This window comes from Lutzomyia longipalpis, chromosome 1, assembly GCF_024334085.1.
Source record: "Lutzomyia longipalpis isolate SR_M1_2022 chromosome 1, ASM2433408v1".
Classification (NCBI taxonomy): Eukaryota; Metazoa; Arthropoda; class Insecta; order Diptera; family Psychodidae; genus Lutzomyia; species Lutzomyia longipalpis.
The window spans coordinates 18,441,509-18,458,130 of NC_074707.1; the positions used below are offsets into that span (position 1 = coordinate 18,441,509).

Below are 16,622 nucleotides of genomic sequence, written 5' to 3' on the forward strand. Positions count from 1 at the left end.
GTTAATTTTATCTATTACTTGCCCTGAGGAAGGACTTAAATAGTCCGAAACGTTGGCCGGAAATAAAAATTAATTTGCCGAGTGTGAGACCGAAAATCCTTTTAATAAAAAAAAATTTTTTTTAAGGTTGAAATCCAAATAGATAGTGCACAACTCATTACAAAACCGGAGATATGGTTGTTTAAATTCTCAGTGTAAACTCAACTTATCCTCGGTTTATTCATGAAAAAGTTTCTGTACTAAATTATTTTACATTGCATGTCATTGACGATACATATAAAACTCCAACTACATATATACACATCATTCAAGAGTAGGATTATAGCTTTGGATTCAACATAAAAGCTCATTGTGGATTAATATTTTCCAACTTTATTGTGAGTGCGGTTTCATTTGTTGCATAATATATAGCTCAATTGTACGCATAAATAGTACATGTATTTACTTCCTTTGTTAATGAAAATATATGTATATATTTATTAAAAAAAAGCCCAATGGTGGCACGCTATTACAGAAAAAATCACCACAAAGGGAATCTCTGAAAAAAAAATTGTCACAAATCCGAAATCTCTCTCATGTGTTGCATTTCCGTGAATGCTCAATGGGGCTCGAGGAATGTTTGGATGGTGGGCATTTGGATTGGTGTACCAAAGTGTCACTCGGGTATGTGTTGCTATAGTGAAAGCAGCTTGCAATCTGGCCATAGGTTGGTTCACCTGCAAACGTGCATACATGCCAGTATATGGTTTGAAATTACGTGGCATTTAACTGAGGTGTGTGCTGAAAAGCTAAATGTGGAATCTCTTTAGGTTAAATTTTACCTTCTTCGTAAACCGTCCCCCAGAAAAAAAAACTTCTTTTTTGCTCCTTTCTCGCTTCTGTGGTTTTTGCTCTATACACATGAATGGGGATGCATCCCCGTGAGGGATTGAAAGCTTTGCAGAAAAGTTGAGGACGATGAAAAAGTCAACCCAATAAAAGTTTTACAATTTGTTTGAAAGAGTAAGAGTATCTGTTCCGTAGACGCCCCGCTAGTTTAGTATATATACACAGTGTTTTTGTTAAAATTGTGGCAAGGGTTTCGGTTAACTTTTTCATCTACATGCTTCCACCATTCATGGGCCATTGAAAATGAGCTAAAAGTAAAGAACCCAAAAGGAAGATCACAAAGTTCATGTGGTGGTCAAATGGATATTTATGGGTTTAGCAGTTAAGTGAGTGGATGATTCAATATATACTTTACCATAAAAAGGCTAGCATTAAATATAGGATAGATACCTATATGTTTGATTTTAACTGTTTACAACTTTTTGATCAATGAGACGAACAAAGTTTGTGACGTCTAAAAAAAGATAGGAGAGAATGGTGCAATCTCAAAGTTTGGCAAATTGCAGTCAAAATTTGTTTCTCTAGTCTAAATATTACTTTCAATTTTATGTGAAGGAAAATTTTGTTTTAAATTTTCGTTCTTAATTTATTTCTAAAAAAATCTTTTTATTTAAATTTCTAAACAAAATCTTTACCTATGTCGCTTTTAGCAAAATCTTAAGAGGAAAAGAATCCTCTCATGGGAATTAACTCTGTACAAGTCTATCTCTTGATTTCTGCTTTTCATAAGCTATATTTTCCCATCAGCCTTGCCCCATTATACCCTGTAATATCAACTTAATGAAAATATTTTCAAAATAGAAAATCCCACAGCATCGTTCTTCCGATGTTTGAGGGAAAAGTATACAGATGGCATATAGAGTGGGATGGATAAAACTTTTCAAGATGGTAACAGCCACTATACCGTACAGGAGATGGAGCATATGCGGGGGGATAAGCTAGCAAATATGATACAAATGAAGTTTATTCCTTAAGAACATTGTTATCCTTCACTCTAAATTGTGTTACAAATAAATGCACCACTGGCGGATGAAAGGAATAAAATACACCAGTGGAGACGCAGAAAATAGCAGGAGATTTTATTGCATTTCATCATCTTTCCTCATTTTCATCCACCACCACCCCCACACCGCCTCTCAGTTCCATTTAAAGTGGAGGATTAGTACTGCAAATATTGAGGTCAAGAGAAGAGCATAGGATCCACTTAATCCTGATGCATCATTGCACTGATCCGCCTTGAGTCCGTCACCCAAACAAGAGGCATACATCATGGCATGAGCAATGAGGTGTTGCTCATAAGTTCCTGGAAAATAGCAACACACATAATGCTAAACATCTTGTTCTCCATGTGGGTTTTCAGTACAAATATGACTTTTGCAAATTCCACATAAATACCATGCGAATGCTGCACACACAGAGTATAGTTTCAAATGATATGACAAAATTTCTCTGGTGCATAAAGATGTAAGTTATATACATATAGCGTATGTGTTCGTAAATAATGTGTTTGCATAAAATGCATGATTAATTAATTCAGCAAAACTTTTCCACCACATTCCACCCCCCACCCTCTTGTCACTTTAGAAATATTTTCTGGGGTGAACTTGCAGTTCACCGAAGCTCAAATTCAAACCATGCATATATTTGTGCATTTTGGATTTCTGCATATATGGAAACTTGAAAGCAACTCACAGTATAATATTTAATTGGGAAACTTACCAGTGAACAGATGTGCCCAAGGCCCAATTGCGAAAACACCCACATCGTCACCACCATGGGTTTCGTAGTCAAGTGGCACAGTGGCAGGATGACGGAACAATGCGTCTCTGTATGGCATTTCCAATGGATTCCTCCGACCACCCGTTGGATAAAAATGATCGAAGAATCTATTAAAATGAAAAATTTATTAAATTTCAATGATTTGACTCGGAAAAATTGCGAATATTTGAATATTTTTTTATGATTCATAAAAAATTACTGATTAAAATTAGTAAAATTAAAATATTTTAAAAGTTAAATGAGAACAAATCTGATTTTATTTTTATTTCTCCCCTCAAGTATTTAATGCCGCGCGTTTCTATCTCAGGGTCATATAAAATTTGTACAATTTCAGTAAAATCGAACTTCCGCATTTGGAAGCATGTGTAGTACATAGCTAAAGCCGAAAGTAAAGCTAGGTCATTCGGTGTGTAAAATGGAAATGTTTTTGTCATGGAGGGCAGGAATAGAAGAATAAAAAAAACGAAAAGCATGTAAAGAATTACCCCAATCCATTGGCGTAGTTGAGTGTGAAAAAGGGTTTTGCGTCCTCCCGGGAAAAGTCCCCTTTCGATAATATATCCGTTCCTCGAGGCTGAAAATACGAGTCCACCATTTGAGTATATTTTCATTTAATGCCTTATAGGCCGAGCTATGGGAGAGCATTAAAATTTTAAAAGCACTGTTTTTGCCGCACATGATCAATATTTGGGTTTGGGGCGGGTTCCATGTACATATATGTATGTATGTATATGGCAGAAGATATGGGGCTCAGCCTTTTTTCCCATCCACCTCCCTGCTGGGGGGCATCTGCCCTGAGAGCTCACCACCAAAAACACTAAATAAATGGATTTGTGCGAGGCATTTTCAATCCATGTCACTTTGCCATATACACGACAATAAATTATTTGACAAATCCATTTCCACATGTTTACAGAAGTCATCATTCACCGACACGGAAGCAGGACTCTCAGCCCTGGTACCATTGTCTTCTATCACGTTCCACCAAGACGGTGATGTGGGTTGGGTGGGGGTGGGGGTGTGCCTGTGAGACTAAATGTGAGGATTTAACCGGAGAAGTTTACTCACCGGATATCCACCAATTGTCATTGTATGAGAATGATCAGCTGTGACCACAATCAGGGTATCTTCCTCATTTGTTAGCGCCTCAAGTGTCTCCACAGTCTTGTGAAATTCCACTGTTTCTGGCAGTGACAGTCGTGCCCAGGTTTGGTGATGGGCATGATCAATGCGACCCCCTGAAATTATATACCCAACATAATAAAGCGCGCAATCACACCAATTAAAACATAAGAGGATTAACGCCAATTAAACACTTTTACCACTTTTGTCTAATGTTACCTGTTCTACTAAAATTTATTTATTATTTATCTACAAATTAATTTAAATTGTTTGAACGTTTGAACAGGTAGAACTAATTAAATTAAATTAAGCATATATCAGTATGTAAAAGCTAAGTTCTATATAGAACAAATTAATTTATATTTATGAAATGTCTTTTTATATGACCTCACAAAAAGCTTCTTGAGCTTAAAGTTTAAAAAAATTATTTAAAAAACTGATTTAATTATCAAAAGGTAATTTTATCATCCATTTACGTTCTAAATGCAGTGATTTCCAATTTATTATGAGATCTGTGAGCTTTAGCAATGCCCCTTTGGTGAGTATCTCTGAGCACAAGTAACAGATTATGCAGAGTGTTAAAGTATTAGACGTGATTAGATAAATATTATTGGATTGCATTAAATTGGTTAAACAGATTCTCAGACTGTGCGTGAATATAATAGAGAAAATGGGGGAGCTAGGGGGCTGAGGAATGGACATTGTTCAATTAATAGTTTGCCTCACCTTCAACAAGAAGGACATATCCATTGGGATACTTTCTGAGCATTTCCACAGCCTTCTGGCTCATCTCTTCGAGACTGGGTTCTTTTGATTTATCCGCCAGCAGTGCGTACGACATGTGGGAGTGTTCAAACAATCCGAACAAGTAATCAGTTCCCTCTACGTCGACATTTAATAATTCATCCTGGGTACAGGGAGAAAGGCATCGTGATAAAATATAAATGAGAGAAGAGAATTGTGGTTAAGAGGAGGGAAATTATAAATTTTCATCTTTAGGAAATCTCATGTGGAAAATGTTGTGTATGTGTGTGGGATGTGCCGAAGGGGTTCCAAGAAGGAGTACAAGGAGCGTTATTTAGGGGTGGAAAATAGGTATTTAATGGATGTATCGGGGGGTTAACAACATATGTGGGAGAAGGGAAGATGTCTTCTATGTGGGATTCAGGGCAGAAAGGTGAGATGTGGAGAATGAATGTGATGAAACGTACCCTTGTGGTAACATAAACACCATTTGCATTGTTTTGTTGCTTAGAGCTCAACCATTCCTCAATCAAATTCCTATTGTCTGTCCGGAAACCAGTATTTCCCTCGGCATCGACCACTGTTGTTGGTGCAAATTCCCTCCAGCCACCACCTAAAATCACCTGAAAATATCCCCCACGATGGGGGTGACACACAACTTAATTTATCGTATTTGCTCAGATTTTGCGTTTCCCTCCCTCAATGTGTGTATATGCCTCGAAATATCATCACGATGACTTCAAGACACTCCACCACCCAGAAGAGAATGAAAGCGGAAGATGAATTGTCTCAAGAAGGGTGGCTGATGGGGTGTGATGGCATTGTGTATATAGCAGATGCGGGGGTGGGTGTGTAAATTGAGAAAATGTGCCATGTGGTGAAAGGGATGCTTAAAACAATAATAAAGCAAGTGGTTTTAGAGTGTCAACACACGCATGACAAGGAATTGCTTCCACACTGACACTGAATACCTTAATCTTGCTGCCAACATCTCCATGAATGAGTTGCTTCGCGACATCGTCACACCCTTCCGGTGCTGTACTTTCCCACTCACGATCGGCCGACCTGGCGTACGCACTTGCCGGTGTAGCGTGGGTGATCCTCGTATTCGTCACGACTCCCGTTGCCTTCCCTGCAAGATTGTTCCCAAAATGTGAGAGGCGCTCAATATTGTAGGAATCTGCAAGTGATACCCTCTAAGCACATTAAGAGAGGATGAGGTGGGGTCTAAATAACTTTTGTGAGAAAATCCATTTCATCAGATTACACATGTCCCCGTCAGATCGTGCAATTCCTCTCCACGCGACTCCAACAAAACATCCACAATTATTTATGGGTGCCACCAGAATTTTCCTCTATATACCACAGATAGTGTGAATTTAGTTTTTACTTCGTCACTACGGAAATTTCATTATTGTATCACAATGAGACATAATTCCACCCAGCAGTGGGTGGGCTTTGTGGAGCAAAAAAAAAAGAACGTGAGCACCAAGTGGAGAAGCGCGACAAAAAGGAACTTCCGCGTGGAAGAAAAAGTGGTTGTACAGTGAAATGGAAGCTTTTTGGGTGAAACTTCTCACCACCCACTTGCAAAATCTCTGCAGATAAGGTAGCATTCTCATGACAAAACTATATATGTACAAAACAGCAAAATGTGGTTCTTTCCCCTGTTGCGAGACAAGTCCGGTTTATGCATATAACGTCATCAAGTGACTCGGATTTTACACAAAAGTATTAACATAAAATGCATTTTGTAACGTAAAATACATTAAGGCAAATAAATTGAGGACTTTCCTTAATTCCACGAAGCTTTTTCTGCTGAAGAAAATGCAAAGTTTAACCGGGCAGTAGTTGGTTAATTTATGTCTCGCTCCCCCATCTCCTGTCACTGTTAATTAAAATTCTCCAAGAAGTCGTTTACTTTTCGAACGAGATGGAAAATAATATTTGCTTTTTTTTGTTTAATTCACTTTTTTTGTTAATTAAAAAACCAAACTTTCCTTCTTAATTTTTCACCATAAAAATATCGTAATAAAAATTATTTTCCTCTGAGCTTCTTGCTAAGCTTTCTATTCCTATAATGGAAGCTTTGGAGTGTTAGCACATTTTTCAGGTTTTTCTTTTTTCTTTAAATTAAGTAGTTCCTTTTTTTCGAACAATGTAAAAGAAAAGAAAGAATTTCTTTTATTTGGATTTCGATACGAGGAATACGATGAAATTGCCAATATAGCGCACATGATTGGAGGTGTGCAAGCAGTGTTGCTCGCTACTTGGATGTAGGTAATATAATATTTTTCAAAAGTATTGCATATTCTTCTCGAGATGTACGTTAGAGTACGAACGCGTGCTATATGCTGAAATCAACATCAAAGCTTCACAGAGGAGGAAGCATGGAAAATTTAATGTTACATACCGGCATCTTGAGCCCACTTAAAAATGGAGTCAATATGGTGCCTCTCATCGTGCTGCGCTGAGCAATTCCTCAGTGGCACAGCCGCGCTAACCCCTAGAGTGCCGTAGTTATTTTTAATGCCAGAAAGAAAGGCCGTTCCTGTGCACGCTGAATCAGATACTTGATAATTCACGCAGTACGTCTGTGAGTGGGAGAAAGATTGTGGTCATGCTGCGGTGAAAAAGTAAAATAAAAAAACAGAAAAGAGCTCTTGACTCCTGGACAGTATACCTTTGAGAGGCCGGCATATGGGAATTTCTCAAACGATAGCTCAACATTCTCATCCCCCATGTAGACCCGTGTTGCCGTCTGGGTTGGTATTGACATACCATCGCCAATCACAATTATTACATTCTTGGCAATATTGGTATTGAGACGATTCTTGTGTAGTTGCTTCTGTAGCAATTCTTGCCCAGTTTGCAGCCAATACTCTTTGAACTTCTCATGTGTCGGTCCCGTGGGTGGAATCCAATTGGGGTCATCCATGGGATGGGTTGGCCTCTGACTCGGTGGCACAATTGGCACGTAGCGACAATTGGGATCATGTTCACCGTATTTGCAGGAATTGTATGGCACTGACACTACCTCGGGAGGATTCTTTATAGGTACACTCAAGACTGTTGCCACAAGGGTGGCAAGAACACACCCCGTAACCCTATCCATTGCCCAGCACAAAATCAACTGAGGTGTCAAGTACAATTGGGATACCTTTTTATCAGCAAACTCCTCAGACGATTTGCTCGACCACTGGGGAATTTCTTTTTAATATTGGGGTACCTGATAAGTAATCCCTTTATCAATGCTCAGGCTATTCTTATATTCTTGAAAATCTTGTTGTGTCTACTTCCTCCGTCATTACGAATTACATTGGGAAAATCTCAAAGATTACCAATGTCTAATCCCTTTTCGAATATTGGATTAAATTCAGTGCTTGATTTAAGTTCTATTTTTAATTTTTCTTTCCAGCAATGTGAATTAATTATACTTATTAAAATTAATGCAAGTTACTTAATATCTTTCGCATTCCAATATAAAAAACATTCAAAGTTTTATATCTAGCGAAGTTATCTTCATTGAACATACATATATGTAGTAGGCAATAAAAAATAAAATGTGATTCATACTAAATCTAGGCTAGAGTTATAATGGTTTATCCAAAGCTACACGTGAAAGCTTATAAGCTTCTTCAATGGTGAGCTATTAATAGAGAAATGATGGGGATGTGATTTTGTAATTAGTTTCCGTCCTATATGTAGTTAAATTTCCAAGAAAGCTGTAAAACATACATAGCTCTTCATTACTAATTTTCCCTCACTCCCCCATCGGGAGAATATTGAAATTTTGTATCAGTTTTGAGACTGATATGGAAATTCATGGTATAATCAAAAAATCGTTTAATCACATTTTAAAGCCAACATCACATATTGTTTGTGAATTTATAATCAATTAATCTCAGCTTAGCGTTGATGTGATTTTAAACAGTTGCTCGTTTATTAATCTTATCAATTTTGATTTAAATCTCAAGTGAGTCTTGTGCCCCACCCCCCGTCTTTTTGGAGGTAGGTACATATTACGTGTCGCAATCGGATTTCCATACGTGTTGAAGGCGTGCGATAATTTTATTGTCAATGTCGACGTCAATGTGGCATGATTCTATACGAATTTTTCCTTTAGAATCATGCTAGATCCACGGAGAAGTTAGATAATGACTAATTAGCGACGCGACATTTTCTTATCAAACTCATTTTCCGCCAACATGTTAATTGGAATTAATTAAATGACTTTAATTATAAATAAACAGAGAGATGTTTATACAGTTTAGTAGGGAGTTTTGCGTCTTCCGGCATAGGGGATGGTGTGTATTATGGATGAAGAAAAATTCTAAATGTATATAAAGTATCTATGTACATGGAATTTACACCAAGACGAACAAGTTAATTATTGTTTTTCTCGTTGCTAAACGACCCAAGGTGCTGTTGGGGCGTTTTGTGTCTTCCTGGCCAGTGTCAATGTCTAATTTTTCACCCCACTGCCTGTCCGATATTTATGGCTCACAGAAGGTAGAAAAACAGATTCCTGAGAATTATTGCTTATTCTACCACGCAGATCTGCTGTGAGGTTCTGCCTAAAATTTAATTTGGTTGCTATAACAAAAAGATATATAAACTTGCAAAATACCCTGAATTTTTAATTAGAAAATATGACAGAGGTTGAGCACAAATATCTCTTGCTGAGAAAAAAAAACAAATAAATTAATCCTTGGGTGAAATTCTTTCATATAGCAACATCTTATTTCCGTTCCATCTAATTCGCAGAATGTGCAAAATCTCTGCAAAATTGTGAAATATTCTTTCTAAGAATTGCAAAGGGATTGTTAACTCAGATTGTCACTTATACATATACGGTTCATTCAGCAATTTCTCACTGGCTTTTCTCTTTTACTTGCAGATGTCAGTATCAAATGCCACACATGTAACTCTGAGGAATGTGGGGTTCAATTTATCGGGAAATTTCACTTGTGAGGTAACTGCAGACGCACCATCTTTCTACACTGCACTTGCAACCAATATATTGACAGTTGTTGGTGAGTATTACCTGGGCAATTCAATTAGAAATACTAATTTGTACAATCTATGACCGTAGTCTCTGATCTTTGATTTAACAACAATAAAAAATCCCTGAGTAATTATACGAGTTTCCAATCAATATTGAATATCCATATCAAAGGGATTTTCACAAGGAAGCTTTTCCCATTCATTTATTGCCTCTCTTTGCAAATGCGGTACGTGTGTGTGTGTGTATTTTGTGAGAGCCATCACTTTGAGCGTTATTTTTGCAAAAGAAATTATAGGATGAGATGGAATAGGGGCGTGAGTGGCTCATGATTTACGACATGAACGAGGAAAAATTGTAAACTATCCCCATGCCCTATTGGGAGAAAAGTATACCATGGGAAGGATGGTTGAAAAAAAAATTAATGGAAAATGCTGCATTCTGGGGAGATAGATTTTTCGCAGAGATTTTTTTTCATACTGAACTGTTTTGTGAGGAGTGCGCCTAATGTTGGCCGAATGAAACACAGCACCTGCTGACGGAGGAGCGCTACTTTTACCCTTAAACAGAGAAGAAGGACTCGGTAAAATCCTCATTTCATGGGTGTGAAAAGTAGTTATTAAATAGCACAGAGTGACGGTTGGAGGCAATATCGGCCACTTGTGAGAACACCAAATTCACTTATTCACCCATGAACTGAGTACATTTTGAACACCACACACACACACACATATCTCCCACACTGACCCTCACACTGTTCTCCTCCCCCTCCTTAGGGAGGATGGTTGTGAAATCCACCCGGCGCCTCCACTGCTGTACAAGATAAAATTAATATACAATTTCAGCAAAAATGGTGTGTGAAAATGTCTTAAATAATATTTCTTGTATTATACATAATGCAATGTATAGAGCTGGAGAATGAATTTCAGGAAAATTTCCATGCAAGAGGAATCTTATTCAGTGCACTTTCCACACCCCCGCACCGCATGGTGGTGGTGCATTAAGCAAGAGGGATGTTATGTGAAGTGAACCATTGAGAGAAAATTGTTGAAATCCTCACTCAATTTCTTTTCCATTCCCCCCTATTTTTCCATAAGATATGGTTTGGATATTTTACACAAATTTCTCTTAAATTTTTTCATCACCAATACCCCATTTAGATTCATCTTCCTGCAATATGTGTATGTGTACGTTTTCCCTTGCCCTGCCACAGAACACTTGCACCCTTTCACACTGCTTTCCATACTTGACTGTGCACTTTGGGGTGTGCAAACATTTGCATTCTGCATGAAATTTGCATAAATAATTGTTGCTCGAAAATATTTCCACATACAGTTCTTCTGCATCCTCGCACAATTTGAAGCCCATGAGGAAATTTTGCACTCCTCTGGGGGGCCCAGCTATGGAATAGGGAATTGGATTTAAATATACTCCTAAAGCGCCATTGTGTTTCTCATGCCACACGTAAATATTAAATTAATTTCGTTTTCCTTTAATTAGAATTCACATTGGAGGGTGTTGAGTGTATAAGAAAAAAATTACCCATTTACGAAATTTTTTATTCCACCAGAAGAATTTTTATTTGCTGCACCGAGTGCATGCTGAATGGAGAAGATTGCTTTTTTCCACCATTCATAAATTTCATAATTAAATCGTGCTACGTTTCAAATGAATTTACATGGAATAAATATAAAATCAGACGTACATATACCAAAGTTTTTAATGAGAGGTAGTACCTTGATTTTTATCGTGATAAAAATCATCTAACTTATGCTGCAATTGCATATGCTTACCCTAGCACCCAAACGATCTCGTGAGAAGAAAAAGATTCCTTTGGAGAATGAAACAAAAAATAATAGAAAAACAGCGAGATAAATTGCACACGGAGTTTAGGATAACATCTATTTATCAGCTCAGTGGAGTATATATTTATTTATATTTTTTATAACAATGAATGGAAAATATATAATGTATATACTAACTCCTGGACGCTACATCATCCTCTTTGAGAGAAGTGAGTGCGATAGATGCAAAATTCAACAATTCCACCGTGAGTTAGCTGAATAAAAGGGTTGTTCTCTCCTGTGTGTGTAAAGTGTTGAATTTAATCGAAATTCTGAGTGGTTGGATCATAAATCATTTCGACAATATCTACTTCACATCATCATAGAGTGGTGGACATTGTTCTTCGTCGAAGTTTCTTGGATAAATCATCCCATTTTGCTCCTTGGCGCGTTCCGTGAGGTAGTCCATGAGGGCAGTGAGAGTTCCGTGTGACACAGCTGCACCAATTCCCAAGATTGGACCCACTGTGCAGGAGTAGGAGGTATGCTTTCCTCTACCATCGGCACTTGATGACTTTTCGTAACCATTCGATTGACTCTCCACAGGCTCAAGGAGTTCAAGTGACTTGTCATATACTTTCTCTCCTTCATCATCCTTAGAATCTGATTTGCTGACTAATGGCGCTGAATTGGAATCTGTGACAGGATCATTTCCATTTACCACCTCAGTGGTGGCCACATCTTCACCTGCTTGTGATTCAGCAGCATTCACACCATGTGGACTCTCTTCTGGCTTTGCCTCAATTGATACCCTGGCAGATGATTCATTCTCCCCCGATGAATCCAATACTGACACCTTCTGGTCGTTTTTTGTCTCTGACTCTCCACCAGTAGTATCAGCTTCGATGGCCATGTCAACGGACGAAGATGATTCCAATTTATTCACACCGTCATTCTCCACACCAACCACATCGACCTTTTCGATTGAGTCATTTTCAGGTGAGGCTACCACTTGATTTTCCTCCTTGACTACCCCATCTCCCACATCCATATCCAATGACTTCTCAATTCCCACAGGTTCCCCCTGTGATGCATCCTTTTCCCCAGAGGAATTTTCCCCAATGGTCTCTGATTTCACATCATCAACACTCTGAGTGGCTTCCTGAGAGGGAATTTCTCCTACAGCATGTGCCACATCTCCGTGTTGTGCAGCCTGAGATTCCCTCGAACCCTGTGTACTGCTGTCATTATCTACAGAGGTGCCCACCTGTTCTCTATCAGTATTTCCCGCAAATGATTCCGTGTCGGCTGATGCTTGAATTTTGCCCTCAGATTCAGTGGAATTTTCTCGTGACTCTTGATTGGCACTACCACCAACATCATGCGGTTCAGCATCCTGTGGTGCATCCGCCACACTCTGTTCCCCCTCAATTACTCTCAGAGTGTCCTCTGAATCACGAATGGTCTTCTCAATGAGACCCAGAATCATTTGTTCTGCAATAGCAGCACGAATCAAATCCTCATCCGCCTCGATGCCACTCTTGGCGAACACATTAATTATATTGGGATCATCCTGCGTCATTTTTTCCTCATCAGATGTATTCGCTTTGTCATCAATTGATGAATCCTCTCGACTCATTGTTGCCATCTGTGCAGCTCTCGTGACAATTTTTTCCACCATCTCACTCCCAGCTTGGTGGCTATTCTGGTGTGCTGTAAAGCCACTGAGGAGCTCATTAATATCCTGAAATGTGTCTGTGCATTGCTCCAGATAGTCCTTAAGGGCACTAAGCTCTGGGTCTGCAGCGTGCGGTGCATCACCACGACTGAGGAAGGTTATAATGGAAGGTGTGTCACCGACTTGAAACAATCCCTTGGATTCAGCTTCACGCAAAAAAGCCCCAACGTCGATGACATCATCGTCGATATTGGATGGTGTATCGATCGGTGCTTTTTCATTAGCATCCACGGTGGGCGGATGGCCTGGCAATAAATCACCACCATCGTCAGTCAACTTGGCATCGATCTCCGTGGCTAATGGTGATTCAACTTCCGGCGGCTGGGTGGAATTTTCATTAAATGCAACCAAGTCGGTGGGAGATGAGATGAAATTAAATGACTTATTGTTGCCACTGTCGTCACTTGTGCACTGAGCAAATTGATACACCCAAGACCACAGTGTTCCAATATCTCTTGGCTTTTTTTCTTGGTCTGCATACAAATGAGCCACCTTCTCATTGCCATTGGCACGGTGCGCCTCCGCACTCTCACCCAATGACTTTTCAATCACAGCACGTTTATCGGCTGACAAACCAACCACACTGTCGTTCTCGCCACTTTGCACAACCTGAATAATTAGAATTTTGAATCAGCATCCCCCTGTTTAATAAATAAATTAATATTCCAATGTGTGCACACATAATAAAGCAAATGTGACAAATATATTGCACAATTGTGTGCATATTACCTGCGCCAGAATGGACATCAAATTGCCAAAATCCCCACTTTCTCGCAGCATCTCTTCAAAATTGTCTACCTGCTGTTGCAAATGATTGAGTACTTCAGCATCCATTTCCGCGATAGCATCCTTTGTCCGGCACATGGCCATTTGCCCTATGAGAGTTGCCACAGTTGATGGAAGAATTGGACAACTTGGCTCAATGAGTTCGGTCTCGAGATCGCCATTATTTCTGTGAAAGTAACAGACACCAGTCATCCACATCTCTGTGAGACAAGGCACATCCCACACCAGACATGGGTGGGTAAACGACTACAGCATAATTGGAAGCAATTACGTTGTGAGGTCAAAAACCCCCAACCAAACGTTTGGGAATGCTATACAAGGGTTGAGATTTAATGGAGCGACGCGACCGCGACGTAAGACTTGTGTTAACAATAACGGGGGAGCTGTGGTTGTAATTCTTAACTAAATGTCGCATAAAATTAAGCAATATTCCCGAAAAGTTAGAGGGCATTTTTTTGTAACATGTTCCAATGCAATAAAGTAGAGCTCCCAAATGGTATCACATAAAAAACCTAAATTGCTCTATACGTTTTAAAGTATAATTAAGTAATTAGCATTTTCAATATAAACATTTTGGAACTGCGAGTTTATGATTTTTTTTGCATTATATAGCATAGAAGAATCATGCGTAGATGCCTATGTAGCATTATTGAGCTTTGAAGGCTCATCAGAAAAATTTTAAAAAGAAAACTTTTACGATGACTTTTTTCTCAGCTTTTTTTTTACTTTAAAAATAAACTTTGAAAATTTCTTAGAGTTTCTTTACCTACTCTAAAATTGAATTATCCAATCTACTGGATAGTTTTTTTTTCCTCTCAAAAACTATTTCCCTTCAAGTTACAAATATATTCAAATAAATAATTCTAATACGGTTTTAGAAACTCCGACGAGAAAGTTCACAACCCCATCATGCCCCCGCAAAGATTTAGTGTAAGGCAATAAAATTAAAACTAGCCGTCGTGTTGCTTCATTAAATATGTGCTTGCTCCTTCTACTTACAGCAGTAACCTCGAATCAATAAATGTTTGCTCGCGTGAACAGTCCAGTTGGGCGAGAAATGTATAGCACTCTTTAAACATCCACAGTGGAATAGGTGAGGAACTACCTTCGGGGCTATCAGTGAGTAATTCACACAGCATAATGGCGGTATCTTTTAAATTCTGCAAAATGGGAATGGGAATGAAAGTTGTGAGTCATTTGCAAGATGGTTACATGGATGCCCCATGAAGAATCTCTTACATTGTTCAAACTGCCAACCATGACGGCAAACAACTTGAGCCAGTGAATTTTATTCCAGTAGAGCATTCGGCTGAGTGACATGAACTTGAGTAGATCCTCCTATACATCAAGAAGTAGAGGGTGGTTATTTATGAGGCAGAAATTGGTGGAATGTTGGGGTTTGAAAAGGGGTAAGGTGGTAATTTAATTAAATATGCATGAGAGCGTGAAAAGGTGAAAAGTATATGGGTGTGTGTGTGTGTCGGAGAGGATAATGAGAATCGCACCTCGAGGAGACAGAGACCTTTCCAGTACTCCTGAAGGGTATCCTGAGTTACGTGGAAACCCTTCCCAAGCTGCCTGAGGAGAACTTTGAGGTAGCCTGGGGTCAGTCGTCCATGTTCGCAGTTTGTCTCGAGACGATCCTTCACCGGTGGCACCTTGTCCGTAGCCAGACACCGAAAGTACATAGCAGACCATCGTAGAAGGTCATACGGTTGGGTTTTTATCACAGCTTCAAAAGAGAACGTTCAATTAACCCCACTGACCTCCAATATATATAGTTATGCTGCAGGATACTATTTGGACGAGGAAATTCATACGGAACCTTTAGCATATGTTTTGAGGATATTCTCAAAATTTGCCGGCACATCAATTTGTTCCGTGGAATATGCTTTCGACTGCACCATGCTCTTGGTTGAATGTCTTTTCCCAAAGTTATCAAACACTTCTCCCAGCAATATCACGAGCAGTAGGAAATTATATGATTTCCTCAAATGACACCACAAGCACACTCTTTTGAAAGTAAGAGCAAGTAATTGGATGTAGATGATGTGCGGCTTCCACAAATTAATTGGTGGGGTTCTATTAGTGAGAATTTTCCTCCTGCCACTGTTGAACTTCACCCAATGACTGGGGCTAAATTTTCACCGCGACTGCGACAACATTCAAGCCAGGATGGAAAATGTGTGTTTATTAAAATGGAAGCACCATAGCAACAACATTGATTGCAACTAAAAATGAATACAATTTGGGGTTGAAGACTTCTTCAAAAAAAATTCTTTACGTATAGCAACGACATGGCCATTAACAAATTATATTTTGTCTCCATTTCGCACGTATATTTCCCACCTTTTTTTAATCCCCCACCTTATTTTCCACAAAAAAAAATCCATAACTGCTTAAAAATTTATCATTCAATTATTTTTTCGAGCTGATTGGACGGGCTTAGGATTAGCGCAAAAAAAGTGAAAATCCACCGCAAATCAGTGGTCAAAAAATGACATTTATTTGATGGACTGATTTATTGGACAATGTATTTTTTTTTTTGAGAGAGAGGGACGAATGATGAAAATAAATTTTCCTCTTCAGCGGGAAATTCACACCACCTATGCTAAAAAGCCTAAAAAATATTAAACAAGTTAATATACTGAAAATTCTACCATTCCGTCAATCAAATGGTGACATTATTTCTTCTTTGATTGACTGATGTGATATGAACACAATCATGAATTTTCCACTGTGGAAAAGCATCCAGTTTTTCAGGTCACAATTTGAT

The 16,622-nt window shown here is 38.7% G+C and overlaps 3 protein-coding genes across 6 annotated transcripts in view; 1 reads left to right on the top strand and 2 right to left on the bottom strand.

Annotated features, from left to right (window-relative positions):
- LOC129795335 (uncharacterized) overlaps positions 1-16,622 on the top strand; it is an 85,469-nt gene that overhangs the window by 37,600 nt on the left and 31,247 nt on the right. For all 4 annotated transcript variants that reach the window (XM_055836526.1, XM_055836515.1, XM_055836536.1 and 1 more), the window contains one exon: positions 9,434-9,569. In XM_055836526.1, the coding sequence (XP_055692501.1) occupies positions 9,434-9,569 (136 nt within the window). The remainder of the gene's footprint in view (positions 1-9,433; positions 9,570-16,622) is intronic.
- LOC129795334 (alkaline phosphatase-like) lies at positions 1,941-7,667 on the bottom strand. Its single transcript, XM_055836499.1, has 9 exons — positions 7,217-7,667; positions 6,947-7,127; positions 5,505-5,665; positions 5,001-5,156; positions 4,516-4,696; positions 3,736-3,905; positions 3,153-3,241; positions 2,608-2,774; positions 1,941-2,191 (listed from the first exon to the last, which is right to left on the bottom strand). Exons 1-9 carry the CDS (start codon positions 7,646-7,648, stop codon positions 2,025-2,027), a joined length of 1,704 nt encoding a protein of 567 aa, XP_055692474.1. The 5' UTR covers positions 7,649-7,667; the 3' UTR covers positions 1,941-2,024.
- LOC129795329 (uncharacterized) lies at positions 11,424-15,971 on the bottom strand. Its single transcript, XM_055836484.1, has 6 exons — positions 15,672-15,971; positions 15,352-15,578; positions 15,086-15,184; positions 14,846-15,006; positions 13,790-14,012; positions 11,424-13,669 (listed from the first exon to the last, which is right to left on the bottom strand). Exons 1-6 carry the CDS (start codon positions 15,751-15,753, stop codon positions 11,690-11,692), a joined length of 2,772 nt encoding a protein of 923 aa, XP_055692459.1. The 5' UTR covers positions 15,754-15,971; the 3' UTR covers positions 11,424-11,689.